This window comes from Macrobrachium nipponense, chromosome 31, assembly GCF_015104395.2.
Source record: "Macrobrachium nipponense isolate FS-2020 chromosome 31, ASM1510439v2, whole genome shotgun sequence".
Classification (NCBI taxonomy): domain Eukaryota; kingdom Metazoa; phylum Arthropoda; class Malacostraca; order Decapoda; family Palaemonidae; genus Macrobrachium; species Macrobrachium nipponense.
Window position 1 is genome coordinate 32427515 of NC_061093.1, and position 18308 is coordinate 32445822.

The 18308-nt window shown below is 35.9% G+C and overlaps 1 protein-coding gene across 1 annotated transcript in view; it reads left to right on the forward strand.

Annotated features, from left to right (window-relative positions):
* LOC135206746 (glutaryl-CoA dehydrogenase, mitochondrial-like) overlaps positions 1-14587 on the forward strand; it is a 40734-nt gene extending 26147 nt beyond the window's left edge. The window contains exons 4-10 of the mRNA XM_064238228.1: positions 147-288; positions 2911-3002; positions 5371-5500; positions 6442-6658; positions 9287-9516; positions 13216-13376; positions 13595-14587. Of these exons, the coding sequence (XP_064094298.1) occupies positions 147-288; positions 2911-3002; positions 5371-5500; positions 6442-6658; positions 9287-9516; positions 13216-13376; positions 13595-13665 (1043 nt within the window). The 3' untranslated portion in view covers positions 13666-14587. The remainder of the gene's footprint in view (positions 1-146; positions 289-2910; positions 3003-5370; positions 5501-6441; positions 6659-9286; positions 9517-13215; positions 13377-13594) is intronic.
* The last annotated feature ends 3721 nt before the right edge of the window (positions 14588-18308 follow it).

Here is an 18308-nt window from a genome sequence, read left to right on the forward strand (position 1 = left end):
GGTAAGTTTCCAAGTGTTTCTTGGTTTGACATTTTACTGTAGTGTGGGTGCACTACTGTACAGTAGTATACATAGCTTTATGTTTCTTTATTACTGTGTTGATACACACAAAGAGAACCAAAGAAAAAAATTGCCTTTTATTTCAGAGTTTGATAGGGAGATAATGTCTGAGATGGGAGACATGGGTGTCCTAGGCCCAACCATCCATGGGTATGGGTGCCCTGGTGTTTCATCTGTTGCCTATGGCCTTATTGCGAGAGAGGTGGAAAGAGTCGATTCTGCCTATAGGTATGTCATAATGTCTTTACAAAGTTAAGTTAGTGTACTTGGTATTTTTAGTTAGGAGGTCAACAAGATATGTAACCTTGCATTTTTTCTTTACAAGAAAAAAAAATTATCTACAAATAGAATATTTTTCATATGTTAGATACACATTAGCTTGTTTTGATTTATGATATTGTAGTAATGTGTCAATTTCAGGACTTCAGAACTGTGGATTGATTACTTGACCCCCTCCCCTCCCTTTTTTTTTTTTATTTTTGCATTGGTTTGATTATATACTGCATTTGAAAACTTTTATATCAACATTGATTTTTTTCTCTATCTTTCATTCAGCCTCAATTATTAGGTTTAGTCAGTCTTCATCATTTTCAAGGTTTAATTTATTAAAAATGTTTTGAAATAAAAAATTTTGTGAATACCCTGAATTGATAGATAATGGAAAAATAGTGTTTGTCTCCTCCTGATCTTAATTTTTCTTAATTGTAATGCATTCAAATAATATTATGGAATATTGTCACATTTATTTTTAAGTTGCCAACATTATTTATGTGAACCCATTATTTTTAATGGAAGATACAAAGCATGTTCAGTTAAGTTTATCATTTCCACTTGTAGCAAGTGGGCGGTGGTAGTTGGGAAAAGTCCAATTGTAATTTGTGGCCAATCCTTAGCATAAGGCTAATGTAATCCACAACTGGGTGTAACCTTACAAAGTATGTTGTATAGCAACCTATGATGCATACATTTTAGGAAATATGTTTTTACCTTGCAGTATCTCTGAATAGCGCTATAGAGTAAAATGAGAACCAGCTGGACAGACTGCTACCTCCTATTGCCAAATTCTCCATTTCTTTTTTGGGCAAGACCTTTAAGCTTTCCTTGCTAACATGCAGTGCCATTCATGAGGAAGATTAATGGCCAATGGACATCTTCCACAAAAATGGTGCGGTGGTTGTTTTAATCTAGTTGCCCATAATTATCTGTGTGCTGAAGGAGGTGGTTCTATTTAAAGGGAAACTGTATATATAGTCCTTTATAGCTATTGGTCTCCATAGACTTCAGCATGTATTGCATGCTAGATACCTCGGAATTGTGTTTCCCAGTTAGTAAAATTTTATTCATTCGATGCTGCTGAGTTGACTAGGTTGCATACAATTTGCATTAATACTCAGTTGAGTCTTTCCCAAATTCTTTCATCTATACATTCTGTTATAGTTATTATTATAAAGGATTAGTTTATCCAGACCTTGAGTCTAATTGTAAGTGGAATACAATTTTTTTACTCTGGTTTGTATTTTTTCTTGCAGGTTTTATTTTTTTCATATTGTGTATTCTAGATCTTAGTGCCTCGAAATGTAGTACTACTACATTTATGGTTACTGTCTGTTTTCAGGGACATAATGTTTATCTTTCTTCATTGATTATCTGGTTATTGTTGCAATACAGGCATGAATTTTTAAATTTTCGTTTGAGGATTTGTGGCTTATACCTCTTTATACTGAATGTTGGTATGTAGAAGGTCGTAATTTTGAAGCATTTGAACGAGACTACTTGAGCTGTGTTTATATCTTCACAAAGCTTTCTTTAAGGAATTGTTAAACGATCAGCGAAAATTACAGCAAAGTAAAGCTGAATGTTGGACAGCTGGGTAGGAGGACTCCAAAGGGAGCAAATGAATAACAACAGAGAGCAATGTGGCTGGTGGTCCAAGGGTTTCTGTAAAACACTTTTAGTAATCTTCAGAGTGCCATGAAAAGTACATTGTAAGTGGTATCCTTTTCTTATGGGGGTTTTCAATAGGAGAATGGAAGTGCTGTCTTTTTTTGGCTCTAGTCCAGGAGACTTCACTTGTTTGATGAGGTTCCAGTTTCAACATCGTTAAAATCCAGGTCTTGCATCCGTCTTTTTGGGAGATGATTTAAAGATTTCCTCCTGAATGCCAAAGCTATTTTGCCCACCAAAACTCAACATTGTGAAGATTGCACTATTTAGAAATTATTAGTAACTAATAGATTCATTCTAAAGTCTGGGCTAAAGATTTTGGGTTACTTGCACATTTGATTGTGTTAAGGATCTTCGTTATTCTTCGTTATTCTTGTAAGCAACATGTGTTAAAAACCTTCCCTTATTCTTGTAGGCAACATCATGAGCCATGTCGGTGATTATTGTGTTTGATGGAGCTGCTTCTTGAGTCCAAATTTGTTCTCTTTGCTCCAATAAGAACCAAGAGATGACATTCTGTACAGTATACAATACTGTTTGAAGTTCACTGACAGCTGCTACTGCCAGCATCCCATTTTTCTTATTGTCAACAAGCTACAATTTAAAACTAATTCTTTGGGTCTATATTGATACTAGCTGTGGACACCACTTGCAAGAAAAAACTGAAACAATGACCCAAGCAGTTGTGGTCAGAGCAAGGCTAAGAATACTTTTCATCTCAGTGTGCACAAGTATCACATTTTTCTACATGTTGGTCATGTGTCATGAGCCAGTTATCAGTGCTTCACAGATATTTGTAATTTGGTTACATTGTTTTTGTTGTGAATATGATGTGCAAATTTTACCTTGAATATTTTATAACTACTGCATATATTAATGATTACATAAATTCCTTTTGATTTGTAGGTCAGCAATGTCAGTCCAGTCATCACTAGTCATGTACCCAATTTGGGACTTTGGTACTGAGGAGCAGAGGTTGAAATATCTTCCAAGGCTTGGTGAGTTGAGTTTTTATCTTATGTTAGTTTGTTTGGACATACACGTTTTGAGTTTTCAGTACAAACCCATTACTGTTATATAGCCCTAAAACAAAAGGAACAACGGGTCAAGTACTTGTATGGAAACCTTTTGGAAAATGTATGAATGAAAATTTGGATATGAGAGACCAGACATGCACTATACCTCTGGGAAAGGCACGATACAGAGAGTTTTAAGTAGGTATGAAGAAGTCATTCATCAGCGACAGAGGAGATGATTGTGATTCTTTGAAGTGGAGGTTCAGTTCATTGAACCTCTTTGGCCAAAGAGACAGTCAAGACGACTGACTTTTGCAACCTCCTACAAAACAAAGGAAAATAGTCTTGCACCCTAGGTATTCTAGGTATTGACCAAGGGTTGAATTAATCTAGATGTAAAAAGCTCCATAGATTGAGAGATAATGGTAGTTTCAGTACTTTACTTCAGTACTTGACTTGGTTAATTATATTAGGAATTGATGCTTGAAAGAATTCATATCATTTCTGGATCAAAAGCATCACACAGTATCAGGACAGTGGGTAGCATTGGTTTGGTGAGAATTGGCATCTAAACTCTACCTGGTTACCATATTTGTTTAGTCAGTACACAGACAGTCCAGTGCATAGGCAGAAGGGTCCTCCTTATATGAAAGGCTAATTTCATATGAGTATCTATATATTTTTCTGAAGTTGATATTGAAAGGAGAATAAACTGGGAGTGCTGGTCTGATGGTTGGACAACAAAGAATTGCTTAACAGAGTTGAAAATGTTACTCCATCTCAAAAGAGAAGAAAGCGAAGAGCAGTGAGTACAGAGAATATTCCAGTTACTTTAAGCATAGGGATAGAACTTTAAAATTGTGAAAAAAGTTCCATGAAACCCCAGTCCCAGAAGGATCTCTCACTAAATTGGATGTGGAGCAGATGAAGGCGTAGACTGAATGGAAACATAAATTGGAAAGAATCTACAGACAGCTAGTTGTTAGTTCTAGAAAATTATTTTGAAGACAAAGTTTTGAGGGGGCCCACAATGTTTTGGCAGAGAGTGGCTATATTTCCCGTCATAGAGTTCACTCTGGGATCTCTTAAGATTAGAGGCCAACACAACTGATATCTCAAGGGGCCATTGTAGTGTATGCTGATGAAAATCCTCCTTATTGAAGAGGCTCATACATGCACTGAATCATTGGTTTTCTCGATTAGTCTTGTCTGATAGGGCTGACTGAAAAAAATCTAGACCATTTGTTTTGGTTATGTCAGAAAATGTCTTAAGATTGGTGAGCCTCTCACACCTAGCACATTACCTCCATACTCCTTGAAGAATATTTGGCAAACTGAAGAAGACCTTGTGTTTCATGAAGAAGTTTGTTACAAATAAGTTTTATGTGAGCCAAACATGGGATGAATTGAGATTTGCTTCTAGCCAGAGGGTGAAAGTGACTGGTGCAGATATCTCTTAAAATGGTGTTAAACATTTGAAATATTTTCATGTCTGACATAAGACCTGTTGCAGAATATAAAGGAAGTTTTGCAGAGATGCGGTAGTAAAGTCAAGCGTAAGATTGTGTGGCTTTGAGAATATATTATATATGGCATGAAAATCATATAAAAATGAGAAAGATGACATCCACAAGACTGACTGAATAATGTGTTCACAAACCCCCTGTTATTAGCATTTCCAAAATCCTTTATGCTAATACTACTTTCCATGATTGATGTGCTTTCTTCCTGAAAAGTACTTACAGGTAGAAATGAAAAGGGATACAATGTAAAATAAGAAACACAGAAACAGTTAGAAATGAAAGGATACAATGTAAATTTAAGAACACGGGTAGAAATGAAAGGATAAAATTTAAATTTAAGAATCACATGATAGTTAGCCATCTAGTAGTAACCAGCCTGCAGATTTCACATTTGGACCAATATCTCTACCATAGGACATGCAATAGGGAATGAGGAACATTTAGAACTGCAACAAATCAAAAATAAGCTGGACAGAGACCTGTAGAAGGGCCCAGGAAACCATTGAAAAAGAGCTTAGACGAAGACCTAAATAAAGTTGGAATTGAGTGGAAAAAGGCTTTTGACAGGCGGGGGAGAGAACTCTTTTCACATCTGACCCCTTATTGGGAAATGATGCTCTGAAAATTTTAGCTAATTGTGATGATAGTTTGCTTGGTTTCCTATGATTCTGACAAAGTGCCTTTTCAAGATGTGTAATGTATTGTGATGGGATATAGATTTATGGCGTCAAAGTACTGTGATATTTAATTAGCAAAGGTAAATAGATATAATGAATTCAGTTCATATTGTAGCTGGTTAATCTCATTGAACATATTTCTCATTACAGCAAGGGGTGAGATAATTGGCTGCTTTGGACTTACGGAACCTAACCATGGTAGTGATCCTGCTGGAATGGAAACCCGAGCCAAATATATTCCTTCTGATAAAGTTTTCCTTCTCAGCGGTTCAAAGACATGGTAAGTTGATGAGAAGTCTCCTTATTTTGAACTTACCAGACTAAAAATTTCAGAGCAAGCACTGGGCCATATTTTATCAGGATTAAAGATTTGACATTCTTAAGGTAACTAAATTAATTATTGATAGTGTTAGAAGTTAATCAGAATTAACGCATGACTGAATGTTAAACATTTTTGCTTTTAAGAATAAACTTTTTGTATTGATACCTACATCATTATCAAATTGCCAAGATGCTTCAATCCTGGTTGAAGAAAGTAGTATTATATTCTTGATTTTTGAGTCTTTAAAGCCAGTTGGATCACGCTTCACAATGAAGGTCAGTACTGCAGTCAAGAATTAAGTAGTCCAAAGTGCCATTAAATCATGGTAATGTTTTATGTTGGTCATATTAATACATTTCCAGGTTAGAGATTTTATAGTAAGTTGATAGTGGTAGCATGTAAATTTTTTCAGAAAATTCCTATCATTGTTCTGATGTGGAAGTAAGCATACTGGTAAATTAAGCTGATGTCATAAAATATCTTGGAAAAGGTAGCTGTATGGCATTTCAGGGATTTACCTTTTTCATGTAAAAACATTGAAATAACCTAGTGCATATAAAGGAGGAATAGGGTATTTGTAGTTCATGAAATGTGGAAGAAGTGGATATCACAGCTAAGTAGTTGAGTAGAGATGACCTATGTTCTATTGTAAGTAATTTTGGTTCAAAGTTGTAAAAATCATAGTTCCTGGATCACAAAGAAACCACTGTTTTTGGTAATCCTTTAATGTTTTAATCAGGTTATGGAAGGGTAACTTAATGTTGATTTTAGTTAGAAAAAAATTGAATTATCCCATTGTTATTTTAGAACTTGGTTTAGACTAGTTTGTGGTATTTTAATGATTAATTCTCAGTTGTGATTAAAAGTGAGCTAGTAAGTAATGTTTTATTGAATTACAGGATAACAAATTCTCCCATTGCTGATGTTGCTGTGGTGTGGGCGAAGTGTGATGATGGCCACATTCGTGGTTTTATCTTGGAAAAAGGGATGAAAGGGCTGGATTGCCCCAAGATTGAAGGTAAATTTTCTCTCCGTGCATCTGCTACTGGAATGATACTAATGGATGATGTCGTCGTACCTGAAGAGAACATGTTGCCTGGTGTAAAGGGACTTAAGGTGAGTTTACAAGTAAAGTGAACTATTTCATGTGTGTGTGTTGTTAATTTAGTTTGAAAATCTTTACTTCTTGGGTCAGTGGGTTGCAATTGTTATGAGAAGATAGAAACTCCTGGAAAAAAATCAATAAAAAAAATCTACCCTGAATAGGGATTTTAGCTGAGAAAATTATTTAAGTACATTACAGGCTTTTAATTTTAATATTACACCCCAGTTAGCTGAAGAAATGTTTGCTAGGTTCAAGCCGTAGTATAGTGACTAGAAATTAAACAACAAATTAATAGAAAAAACACCTCTTATTAAAGTGCCATAGCTGAAAAAAAACTCCTTAAATGTGCCATAGCAGTGCTGATACTACATCAGTACAGTAAAAGGATTATTTCCTTTGAGTCTATTAAAAAGGTCAGCTGCACATGGCAGTCATTATTGGAGAAAGTAGTTGGTAGCAACTAAGAAAATACCAAGAATTAACAAGTCACTATTCCCTTTGAGAAATAATTGTGTTTCAAAGGTGGGAAGATGCTTTCTATGTTTCATAGGTGGGAAGATGTTCACTGTTGATTATGAATGGCATGCCAGATCACTCAGTTTTTAATGAAGGAAGAACAACGGCCTTTTCGCGAGGATTTTTCTTTTTTGTCCCCTTGCCGGTGAAGCATTTTCTAGTTGAATGTCCTAGCTCTAAAGACTTAGGATGATTTCTCTCTGTGACAGGATGTCTTTGGTGATTACCTCTTATTCACAAATTTTGTGAAAGTTAAAGTGTAACTCCCATGGTTTTTTCAAGTTGTAGTGGGCCTAGCAACACACTGACCACATGTCTTAGGCATTGGGACCTGTCCCCCACTGGCTGTTGGCCAAAGAAACAGGAGATCAGCACCTGTCCTATGAGCCTTTTAGAGGCCTAGGAGGACTTTAACTTTAAGTGGTAATTGGATACCTAAAATATTTTTTTATATAGAATTATTATATTATTATAGAATTTTATTTATTTATTTTTTTTGTAGCATCTTGTAACACTTACCTGTAGCTAAAAAGAAAAAAAATTTCTTGTGGACTTTTTAATGAGTGTGTACATCATGAAACTACATTTAAGTGTCCCTGTAAAAATACATGAACTTTGTATTTGATGAGTGTACATAATGAATACATTTATATATGTCATATCTTTATGAATACATTTATAAAATTATTATATTATTTTAGAATTTTATTTATTTATTTTTTTGTAGCATCTTGTGACACTTACCTGTAGCTTAAAAAAAAAAAAAAATTGTCATGGACTGTTTTTAGTGAGTGTACATCATGAAACTACATTTAAGTGTGCCTGTAAAAATACATGAACTTAGTTTTTAATGAATACATTTATATATGTCATATCTTTATGAATACATTAATATGTCATATCTTTAAAGTTATTTGTTATATAACTACTTGTCTTTCAGTGCTAGTAATATTAATTATTGTGGTGCCAGATAGTCTTTTTTTTTAAATTGGTCAGTACTTTAGACTTCTAAACTTTGTTTGCATTATAGATAATGGGTTGCTGCATATATACATACTAATTTTCCTAGGGTTTAATGTTGCATTCTTGTTATTTAAGTGGTGTATCCGCCTTTCTAATATTTTTTACCAATTCAAGGTACCCATAAATCTGAATCTAATAATAGTCTACTGCCAATTCTTTTGATTGTGAAAATATTTTCATGTGAAGTGCTGTTTAGATTTATTATATGGCATTCTATGAGTGTTCTTCCTTTGCCAATTTCAACAGTGTCAAGTTTCTGTTTTAATAATATTTGAATTGGTCTTATGATTCGTTGTAACAATTTAATCATCTTACTATTTCACCAGTTTACAAAGTTTTGAAAATTAGTGTTAGTTTGCATTTTCCTTTTGATTTTATAGCCTTAGGTTATTCATTTTTGCAGTACCATAATGTGTTGATTATCAAGTTTCTATTTTATTAAGTTAATGGTGCTGTCAATTATTTTTTACTGGGGCAGGTGTGTGATTATATAACAATACTGTGAATTATTTTAAAGTGACAGGTTTTGACTTTTTCTATTAATGGCAGGTTTGGTTATAGAAATTTTTTTATGTGGCTTGGTTTTTTCAAAACATTATTCACAGCTGGGTAAGGTTATAATAATTAAGGGTCAAACTTAACTTTGCTCATGTTTTTGGTAAAATACTATCGGTAAAATACTAATGTTCAGTATTCAATTTTTTTAAATTTACTATGGCAATGTTCTATCTAATTGCTGTTTTATTTACTGCAGCATTGATCTTATTGCTTTTTTATTGTCTTCAATGTCTTGAGAAGGATGTGAAATTAAGCCACTGCATGACCCAGGTTTGATAAAAACACATAAGGGTTGGTGAAATCTAGTTTATATCTAAGGAATTTGTAGATGACCTTTCTAGAAAATGTTAGATTACTGGAAGCAGGGAGAGTTTCAAAGGTTGGCAGTAGAAGGAAAGAAGTATGAACCTTCCAAGGATTGACTGTTTTCGCAGTTGTGCGAGTTTTACACTTTATAATGAATAAAGCGGTGATAGATAAAAAAAATATTTAATGATATATCGTGGTAGTTATATTACTCATACTTATTCATATATTTTCAGGGCCCATTCAGCTGCCTCAATAATGCTCGATTTGGAATTGCTTGGGGTGCATTGGGTGCTGCAGAGTTCTGTTTAGAGACTGCTCGTCAGTATACCCTCGACCGAAAACAGTTTGGACGTCCTCTTGCTAATAACCAGCTCATTCAGAAGAAGATGGCAGATGCTCTAACAGAAATTGCACTTGGTCTGCAGGGATGCTTGCAAGTTGGCCGTCTTAAAGATGAAGGAAAGTAAGTATTACTCATGGGAAAAATAAAATTTTTAAATCAGTTACACTAAATATTTGTTTTATATTTTATGATTGTTGTATGTATTGACATTCTAATAAGTGAATTGACATTGTAATAAGTGTCTAATAAGTGAATGATAAGTGAAATTCACTGTGTCCATTATTGGAAATTTCCACCATAGTCATCTCTCATTGGTTTTTCATTTTGGACAAGAAGCAAAATTGTCTTTAATTATTTGTTAAGAGCTTTAGGTCGAGCTTATTAGCTACAGAGACCTCATGGATCACTGCAAACACGTAACCAGCAGTTCTGGCCATGGTACTAGAGTTGCATCTCTGTTGTTGCTCAGTACACCTCCCAAATTCAGCAGTTTATGGAAATGCCAAACATGGCGGGTTTGTTTTACTGATTTTAAGCCCCATTCTTTTAGACGTGTGATGGTTTTAATAGCTTAGTTGTGGGGTTGATCCCAAAAAATCTCTTGGGCAATATCTGTATATTTTGATACTTGAGGGCATAAATTTTTATTTGTTCAGAAGTTATTTTCCACAGTATCATTGTATATTTATTATGTCTTACCAGTTGAAGACACTTCTAATCGCATTCTCAGAAAGAGAAGCTGCAATTCCAGGAGGTCCCCCATTATGAAGAGAAAAGGACTCTGAATCCAATGGGAACCGCCATCAGAGCAGAATGACACGACATTATCCTGGCCACTGCAGTAGACCACAAGTCCAGCCACGACAGTCTGGAAGGCAGAAGCAGTAATAGACTCCAGAGTAGAGGCCTCTTGAGAAGTCAACTAGGGCCTTCAGCCCTTATCTGATCCAGGGTCAAGCCAGGCTTTAAACGGATCACATCCGAATTAAGGTGTTAAGGAATCAGTTGAACTACGTTAGTAAAATAGTACTTCCTATGCTGCACAAGAGGAGGGGGGAGAAGCTTAGATGACCTATTAGCGCGCAGGTAGCCATCCTGACCCGAGACCAGCATTTACATGCTGCAAAATTGATTGCACATGCCCAAAACAAGGGAGCTCAAACAAAGCTCTAGCATCCTGCCTTGGACCTAGCAAGGCCTCGATGCACGTAGAGGTCAATGGCAATGGAGAATGACGACATGCAGTAAGACGGCCAAGAGGGATCCTCATACTTTCCTAAGGCCACTGGAGAAACTTCCCTTGACAGCTGGATGTCACACCTTCCACTGGCAGGACTAATCCCTCAAACTATGGAAGATCCTGTGAAAGAGGGCTCTGGCACCACTTACGTGGGCGTGTGACAAAGCACGTACACGGTCGCAAGGTGAAGATTGATGCACAAAAGAACATCCCGGAGAAGGAGACTGGCGAGCAGACATGAAATGCGACAATAGACCATCCAAGGAGGGGGAACCCCATAGGCCTAGGGAGACTCAAACAGCTGCCATCTTGTGCAAGTCCGTATCTGAAACAAAGTTAGAAGTGAGTCGCCTCCCCTCTCCAGGGAGGGAGATTACTTCCCAAGAGAGAGGGGCCAACATTATACACAAAATCATCCTGTGCAACACCTGATACTTCCAAAGATGAATCGATGGAAGAAAAGTAAGGAGACAAGGCATCAAAAGTAGTAGAGGGAAAAATTCTGGAAGAAAGAAACGCTGAATTTTCCATTCGGAAAGGCGAGAAGGGCAAGTAGATTCCCTACAGTGCTCCCTCTTCTTGTAGAAAGCCTTCCACTGTGACAAAGACCAGGAACGACATTCCAGGCGAGGGTTAGCAAGTCATAATCGTAGATGTACTAAATCCTATGCTATCTGAGGAAGGATTATTACTGATGCTGTTGAGCAGTTGGTGTATGAAATTTTCAGGCCATTGCTGATCTATTGCCTTTAAGACCTCTTTCTTCTATTACTATGAAGAATTTAGGCCATAGTGTCTGCAGCAATTTCGTTCCAGCTACTTTCATTACATTGATGAAGACAGCAGTAGAGTATCCATTCTGATGGTGCCATTGCATGAGAAGCAAAGGCTGATGCATGTGTTACTCCTTTGAAAGGATCTTCTCTGAATTCCTCAATTTATGAATGAAAAGCATAATGTTCAGTAGTAGGGAATGTTTTAAATTATGTTGGCTGGTAATTTCATGTTGGCTGGTAATAGTACAGGATCATGCACAGAGCAGCAGCTCCATGAGGATGACATAAGATTTGTGCTCTAAAGAAGCTTGGCTGTCTGACAGAACTTGGACCAGAGAGGCTTCCCAGTAGCTGGATGGTGCTCCCAGAAACTCAGCAGTGAAGAGAGACTGACTGGTTGACTATTGATCAGCAGTTTCACACTCAAGGTGGCTACTTTTTGCTGTCTGGAAAGGTTGGGTTTTTTTTACCTTCTCTGGTGAATTGTGTACTTTTCCCATTGTTTGTGCTTGCTCATTTTTTTTAATATTAATTTGTATCCAAAGAGGTTGGCTACCTGTCTGGAGTTGCCATTTTGACAGAGTAGATGGCTCAGTGTTAGATTATGTTTGGATCTTACTTCTGGAGTTTCCATTTTGACAGACTAAATGGTTCAGTGTCTGATAGATTATGCTTGGACCTCAAGGCTGGCTATTGCAGTATCTGATTTGTTGGCTTTTACTTCTCTTGGGAATTGAGCAATTTCACATTGCTTTTGCTTGTTCTTCTTTGGGATTTCCACTTGCAGTTAATATGCCTTAGTACATATACTTGTGTCTGCAGAGTTCCTGTCCTTGTACTTACGAACATAATGCTAGTTGTGACTGTGGGTGACAGAACGTGCTCAGGTTTTGTAAGTGATCAAAGACTAGTGCTCTTCTACACTCGATGAAAGCTTGCAAGTGCCAGCCTCCAGAATCCTGATTAGCTGCCTCAACAGATTTTGTTATCAAGCTGTTATCTTCCTCTTGCATTCAGTGCTCATTTCCTCAGAGGTCACTGATATTTCCATTGAAGCTTAAGATATTGTCCAACTCCAATCCCCCTGAAGACCAAACTTCTCCTAGGGATCTTCTTAGCATCCCGTATAGGTAGTATTTTCATGCTTTCTCAGCTACCTTGCCTCATCTTCTGTGTCCAGCTTCATTCTGCTCTCTCCTGCTCCAGTTTAGCCAGCTCATCTTTGCTGAGTCTGCTGATTGTTGTAGATTCTTTGATTGTAGATCTTGTCAAGGAAGGTACTATTTAGTGGTTGAATAAAAGTTTATGGCTAGTACTGATTCATCTGCAGATTACAGGAGTGCATCTTCTTCTACTCCTGCAGCTATTCCAGTGGTGGTCTTATGTTGTTAGATCATTGATGCTGATCCACATGATTCACAGAGGCATGTCCTGGAGTTTCTGCCTTCCTGTCGTGTTTGACTGGTAGTTGCCATGATACTTTGAAATTTGTGGCCATAACAGGAGCACCCAGGCTGTTACTGAAAATACAGCTTTCTCAGCACTACAAATTGACTTACCTCGAATGATAGAAAGCTCCAATGAAGTACTCAGCCATAAAGTTCCAACAAAGTACTAAGCCTTGATATCTGATTTTATCCACTATCACCTTTGCTGAATTACATTCTTACCAGTCAATCCAAAATCTGAAAGTAAAGATTTTGATAGAGAATGGCATTAAAATTGTAGAGACAAAAGACTTGATATGCTGATGGAACCAGTAGAAATGTGTTTATTTATAATAACCTCTCTCCTCCCATTTAGGGCAACCCCAGAGATGATCAGCCTTTTGAAACGCAACTCATGTGGCAAGGCTCTGGACATTGCTAGACAGACACGAGACATGCTGGGTGGTAATGGAATATGTGATGAATATCACATTATTAGGCATGTTATGAACTTGGAAGCTGTGAATACTTATGAAGGTACTGACATTTTAAGTTTTCTATAAATAGCTGGCTATAGTAAATATTTATGAGGATGTGGATAATTACTGTACATACATAGCATGCATATTTTTATGATTTGTAATTGACTGATAACTGGTAACTTATTTTATATACTTCACTTCTAAGATTTATAATTGACTGATCACATGTATGATTGTTTATATCATCCTGACTTACATTCTTTCAACTTTCAGGAACACATGACATCCATGCTCTTATACTTGGACGTGCAATTACTGGCCTTCAAGCCTTTAGTGGAAAGTAAATACTGTTTTTTTTTTTTTAAGGAATTATAAATCTTGTATATTAAGTATTGAAAATTTTAAAAACAGAGAGCCAATAGTTTTTTATATAACTGTAGTGTCATATCTAACTGTAAAGTCATATAACATAATTCTTGAATGTGCCTAGGACCCTAAACTTTTCTGTTTTTTGTTATCTTCAAGTTCTACAATTTTGGAATCTCTTGCACTTCCTACTCCACTAGTATTGAGATTACTCCACTATTGAGATAGAAATTACATTTAATTTTATTATTTTAAAATTGTATATACCACAACAAAAAGAGTAAAGTTTGTAGAGAAAAATCAGCTTTCTACTGATAAACCATTAAGTGTTGCATTAATAATTGTTAATACTGTAGTCTACTTTGTATATTTCTACTGAATTTTTCCTTTTTTGATGTTAAGGATAAAAATTATGGTGTAATTCTGTGATATGTAAATTTAAGGCTGATGGAACTTGAAAGTAACAAAGTGGGGCTGTATTTAGAAAGTGAAGTTACTATGTTGTAATGGACATTTATGGATGTTAATGTCGTGTGCAAAATTACAGTAGCTACTGTAACTTATAAGTTTTAGCCATTTTAATTTCTTAGGGTTTACAGAGACATTTAAATAGTTGTGTTGAGCCACAGCTGAAAAATATTGCTACAACACAGTACTTTACTATCCATTTACTACAAACAGTACTACTTTTCAGTCTAATTACTACAAACAGGAGTAAATTTTTATCCCCAAAATTACATAACCCTTACAGATACCGAATACACGTGGAACCTATCCTTTTCTTTATCATTCCTGTAATTCTGATTACTGATATTTTTGTTTTCAAGTCTGTGGTGCAACAATTTCATGTAAAAAAAAAAAAATTGAGTATTCAAGAAATAAAAGTACTTGTATATTTCATATTTTTGTTTCAAAAACACCCTTATAAAAAATAACAAAATTTGAGTTATTGCCCAAGAGCCTTTATTAGGCTCAGAGGTCTGGATAAACTCATCCTTTACAGTAATAACATGTTTTTGCTGTAAAACAATGCTAATATGTACCTGAATTAGCAATATGGAGCAAACTGGTGAGATGTTTGTGTTGCCTCAGTCATGCTTTCCAGAGCCTAAATTCTGTTCAATGGCCTTTAGACCTAGCAAAGTCAAAATTTTGCTTCTGGTGTTTGGCAACTGCAGTAATATAGATCCTTAGCGCCTCAGTTACGTGGTTGGTATGGTATTGGCGTGCCACCTCGGTGGCTGCTAGTTCGATTTTTGGGCATGCTATTGAGGAGTGAGAGAAGTGTATTTCTGGCAATATAAGTTTACTCTTGACAGATCGGAAATCTCTTAAAGCCGTTGGTCCCGTTACTGATTAACCATTGGTTCCATGCAACGTAAAAACACCATACAAACAGAATATAGACCCTTAGATCTTGACCACCTTCTAAGAGATTAAAAATTTCATTGTTAATGAAATCAATACTTTTATTCTGAAGATTAGTTGTCCTTGGAAATTTACTTGTTTGGAGGAAGGGAAATATTGCTTCATTACCTAAAGTACTACAGGCTGAATTTAATTAATTACCCCTGCTATGTTAGGTTCATTAAGAAGCTACTCTCCAAGCCATCTTTGTAAGTTTGCCGAGATAACCTGCAACTGTCGTTACATTTTGATTGTGTACAGGCCTTGGTACTTATGATGCACTCATAATTATCTAGTAATCTTGCAAAAAGCTCATAATAAGGTTGCAGAGGTACACATGATGCTTTAGCCTATAACCATGTGAATCATGTAGCACTTTTCTGTAAACTAAACTAAGACTGCGATTTGTTGCTTTTACATCAATATATTAAATGAATTTAAAATTGAATGGGTATAATCCAAAGGGTTTGTGTTGACGATCATTATTGTAGCTTTAGTAGTGCCCTTTCAGTTGTTCTTAGACTTCGGAATTATATGACTTGTGGCAAGGGGTGAAGAAAACCATTTGCATTTGCCTAAGGCGCTACTCTTCTAGCCGTTGTTCCATCTCATGCCTTGTATGTGGTTGCAGAATCTGGCATGTATTTATGAGTGGAGTAGGCTTTGGGTTATGATTCTTAAGCCTTTTAAAAGTTAAAAATTGTAATTGGACAATCCAGATTGCTTTCCATTACATCCTGATGCATGTCTAAATGTTACGGTTTGAAATATCAGTGACGTAAGATTTTTGGTTCAACTTTAATAAGAAATTGACTTTTGAAGAGCTTATTTGCAATATTACATAGTTTCTGAAAAAGATGGAGCTATTATATCCGAGTGTCTTAATGTTTCCTTTTCCTTGTCTGGAGTATTTATTCCAGTGTGATCTTCAAGTGCTGACTCATCTCAAACTTGAATTATGGTACCAGTCAAGTTTCTTTTCCCAGCTCTTTTATGTTGACTTATGGTGGAGATAAAGTGAGTTCAATATACTTGTTGCATGAAATATACAGCAACAACACACACCTGCCATCTTTTACACCTGGTCTAGATTTTATGCTTGCAACACTAAGCAGGCAGCTGTTGCGGCAAACAGTGTCGTTTTCCATTATCAGTTTTAGCACTACTCAGTGTGCTAGGAGTTTTTGTCTTGGCTACAGCTGAAATGTGGAATAGTTTTTGCCTAGTTCAGTTGTGGAATATGATCTCCAAATGCTTAAGAAAGAAGAACATTTCATTCCAGCTTTCTGCCAACATCTAATTTCAGGGGTGTCCATTTTATTTTCTATTCCTTCAGATTTATTTATCACTTTTGTATAGCTTTCATGTGTACTTTTAAATATTTACAGCCTTTAGATTTAGAAAAAAGGAAGCTTTGCTTAAATTTCTACCCACTGCCCACATTCATTTTAAAAAATGGATGATAGAACAGATGTCATCCACCCAAAACTTAATGAAAATAAGTATTATGACCCCTTGTGAAATGCATAAGCATATGGTTATACAATATAGCAATGTAAAGTCATTAAGCCACATACCATCAAATAGTGTAGGGATGTCATCTACGAGTGACAAAATAATGACGACTTGTCACCTATCCTGTCTTTTTTTTATTCCAAGTTGATGCTGGTACCCACTGGAATGATATGGAAAAGATTATTCAGATAATATTTGCAAATAAAAATTTTTTTTACTAATAAATATTGAGAACTTTGACATTTTTAAGCACCATGCTTCTGTATTATGTACATTTTATGTAAAAAATACCCCTAGTTAAAGCTGAAAGGTCATGAACTTAGGCAAACTGCCACAGAAATAAATAATCCAGAAAATGAAAATTATTACAGGATTCAGCACTTGACAAATACAGGTTATTAAACTATATTATCCATAAAAATAAATAGAATTTGTGCTATACCCTACCCGATTTAACAAATGATACAGTGCAGCACTTCTTTACTATCCAAGTGCTACAGAATAGTACTATGCATGGAATAATTACTGCCCAGTTCTATTCGAAAAAATATAACTCGAGAAATCTTGCGACTAAAACTTGCGGACATGAAAATGTATCGGGAGTCCATAGAAAATTCATATGTGCATGATTATACATTATAACTAATATGTACAATTGTCGCGGGAGGGATTTTTCCCTCACCATGACATTAAGATATAAGAATAAGAATAATAATATTAGTATACATATGCACTGTTGTCAGTCTTCTTGCCTGGAGACAGGGAGTCGGAGAATGGCACTTTGTCATAGTTGACACGGTGGGTATGAAGACTAATGACCTTTACGCTGCCTGGGAATTAGGGTAGGCCTGTCCTAACTGCCATTACATGATATTCCTTGTATGTATGGGTCTTATTACTGATGAGGCCAGGTGATGTCTTCCACTGGGAGGTAATTGAAGTGCCGATTTCCATTTTAGAGGTACTGAAGAAAATACCTGGTATTCAGCTTGTTTCTTTATTACTCATTACATCATGCCAAATTTCTCCCAGGCCTAGTCTCCTGGACTTGATTAATTTACCTAGGTAGTCTTCAGAACTCCTGGACTAGATCCCTGGGTTAGATTCCTTGCAAGGGATAGATAATCATTTGTATTAATAATTTGGTAAAATAGCCAAAATGAAGGATGGACCGGTTGACGTCCTCACACTCGAGAGCATTCGTGATTCTTACATGTGTCTTTTAGTGTTACCAAAATGCAGACGAAAGATTCAGGGCAGCGTTCCCATACTCAGAGTGAGAAAAACAAAACAAGGGAGTGGCGACACTGCCACACACTCATGTCCACAACAAAAACGAAAACATTTCACAGTTCCAATCACTCTTACAACAGTTGTGCAAAGTTATTAGAGGAGGATGATGAATCAATTCCTAAATAAATCACTAATAATTAAAGTAATATTTTTCCCATTACACAATCAGCCAACCACATAACCAATGTTGGGGATGTCTTGTCGAGTGACATGCAAATTATGACAATTCTCCTGACCTGTCTTTTTAACTTCTAGCAGATACAATAACCCGCTGGAAAGATATAGAAAGGGCTAAGTCAGTAAAGTTTTACAAATTTTCTTTATTATATATTGTTAATTGTGGCATATTTTCTTTATAAAAATATCAAATGAAAATAGCTAAAAGGTCATAAACTAGTTGAATGCC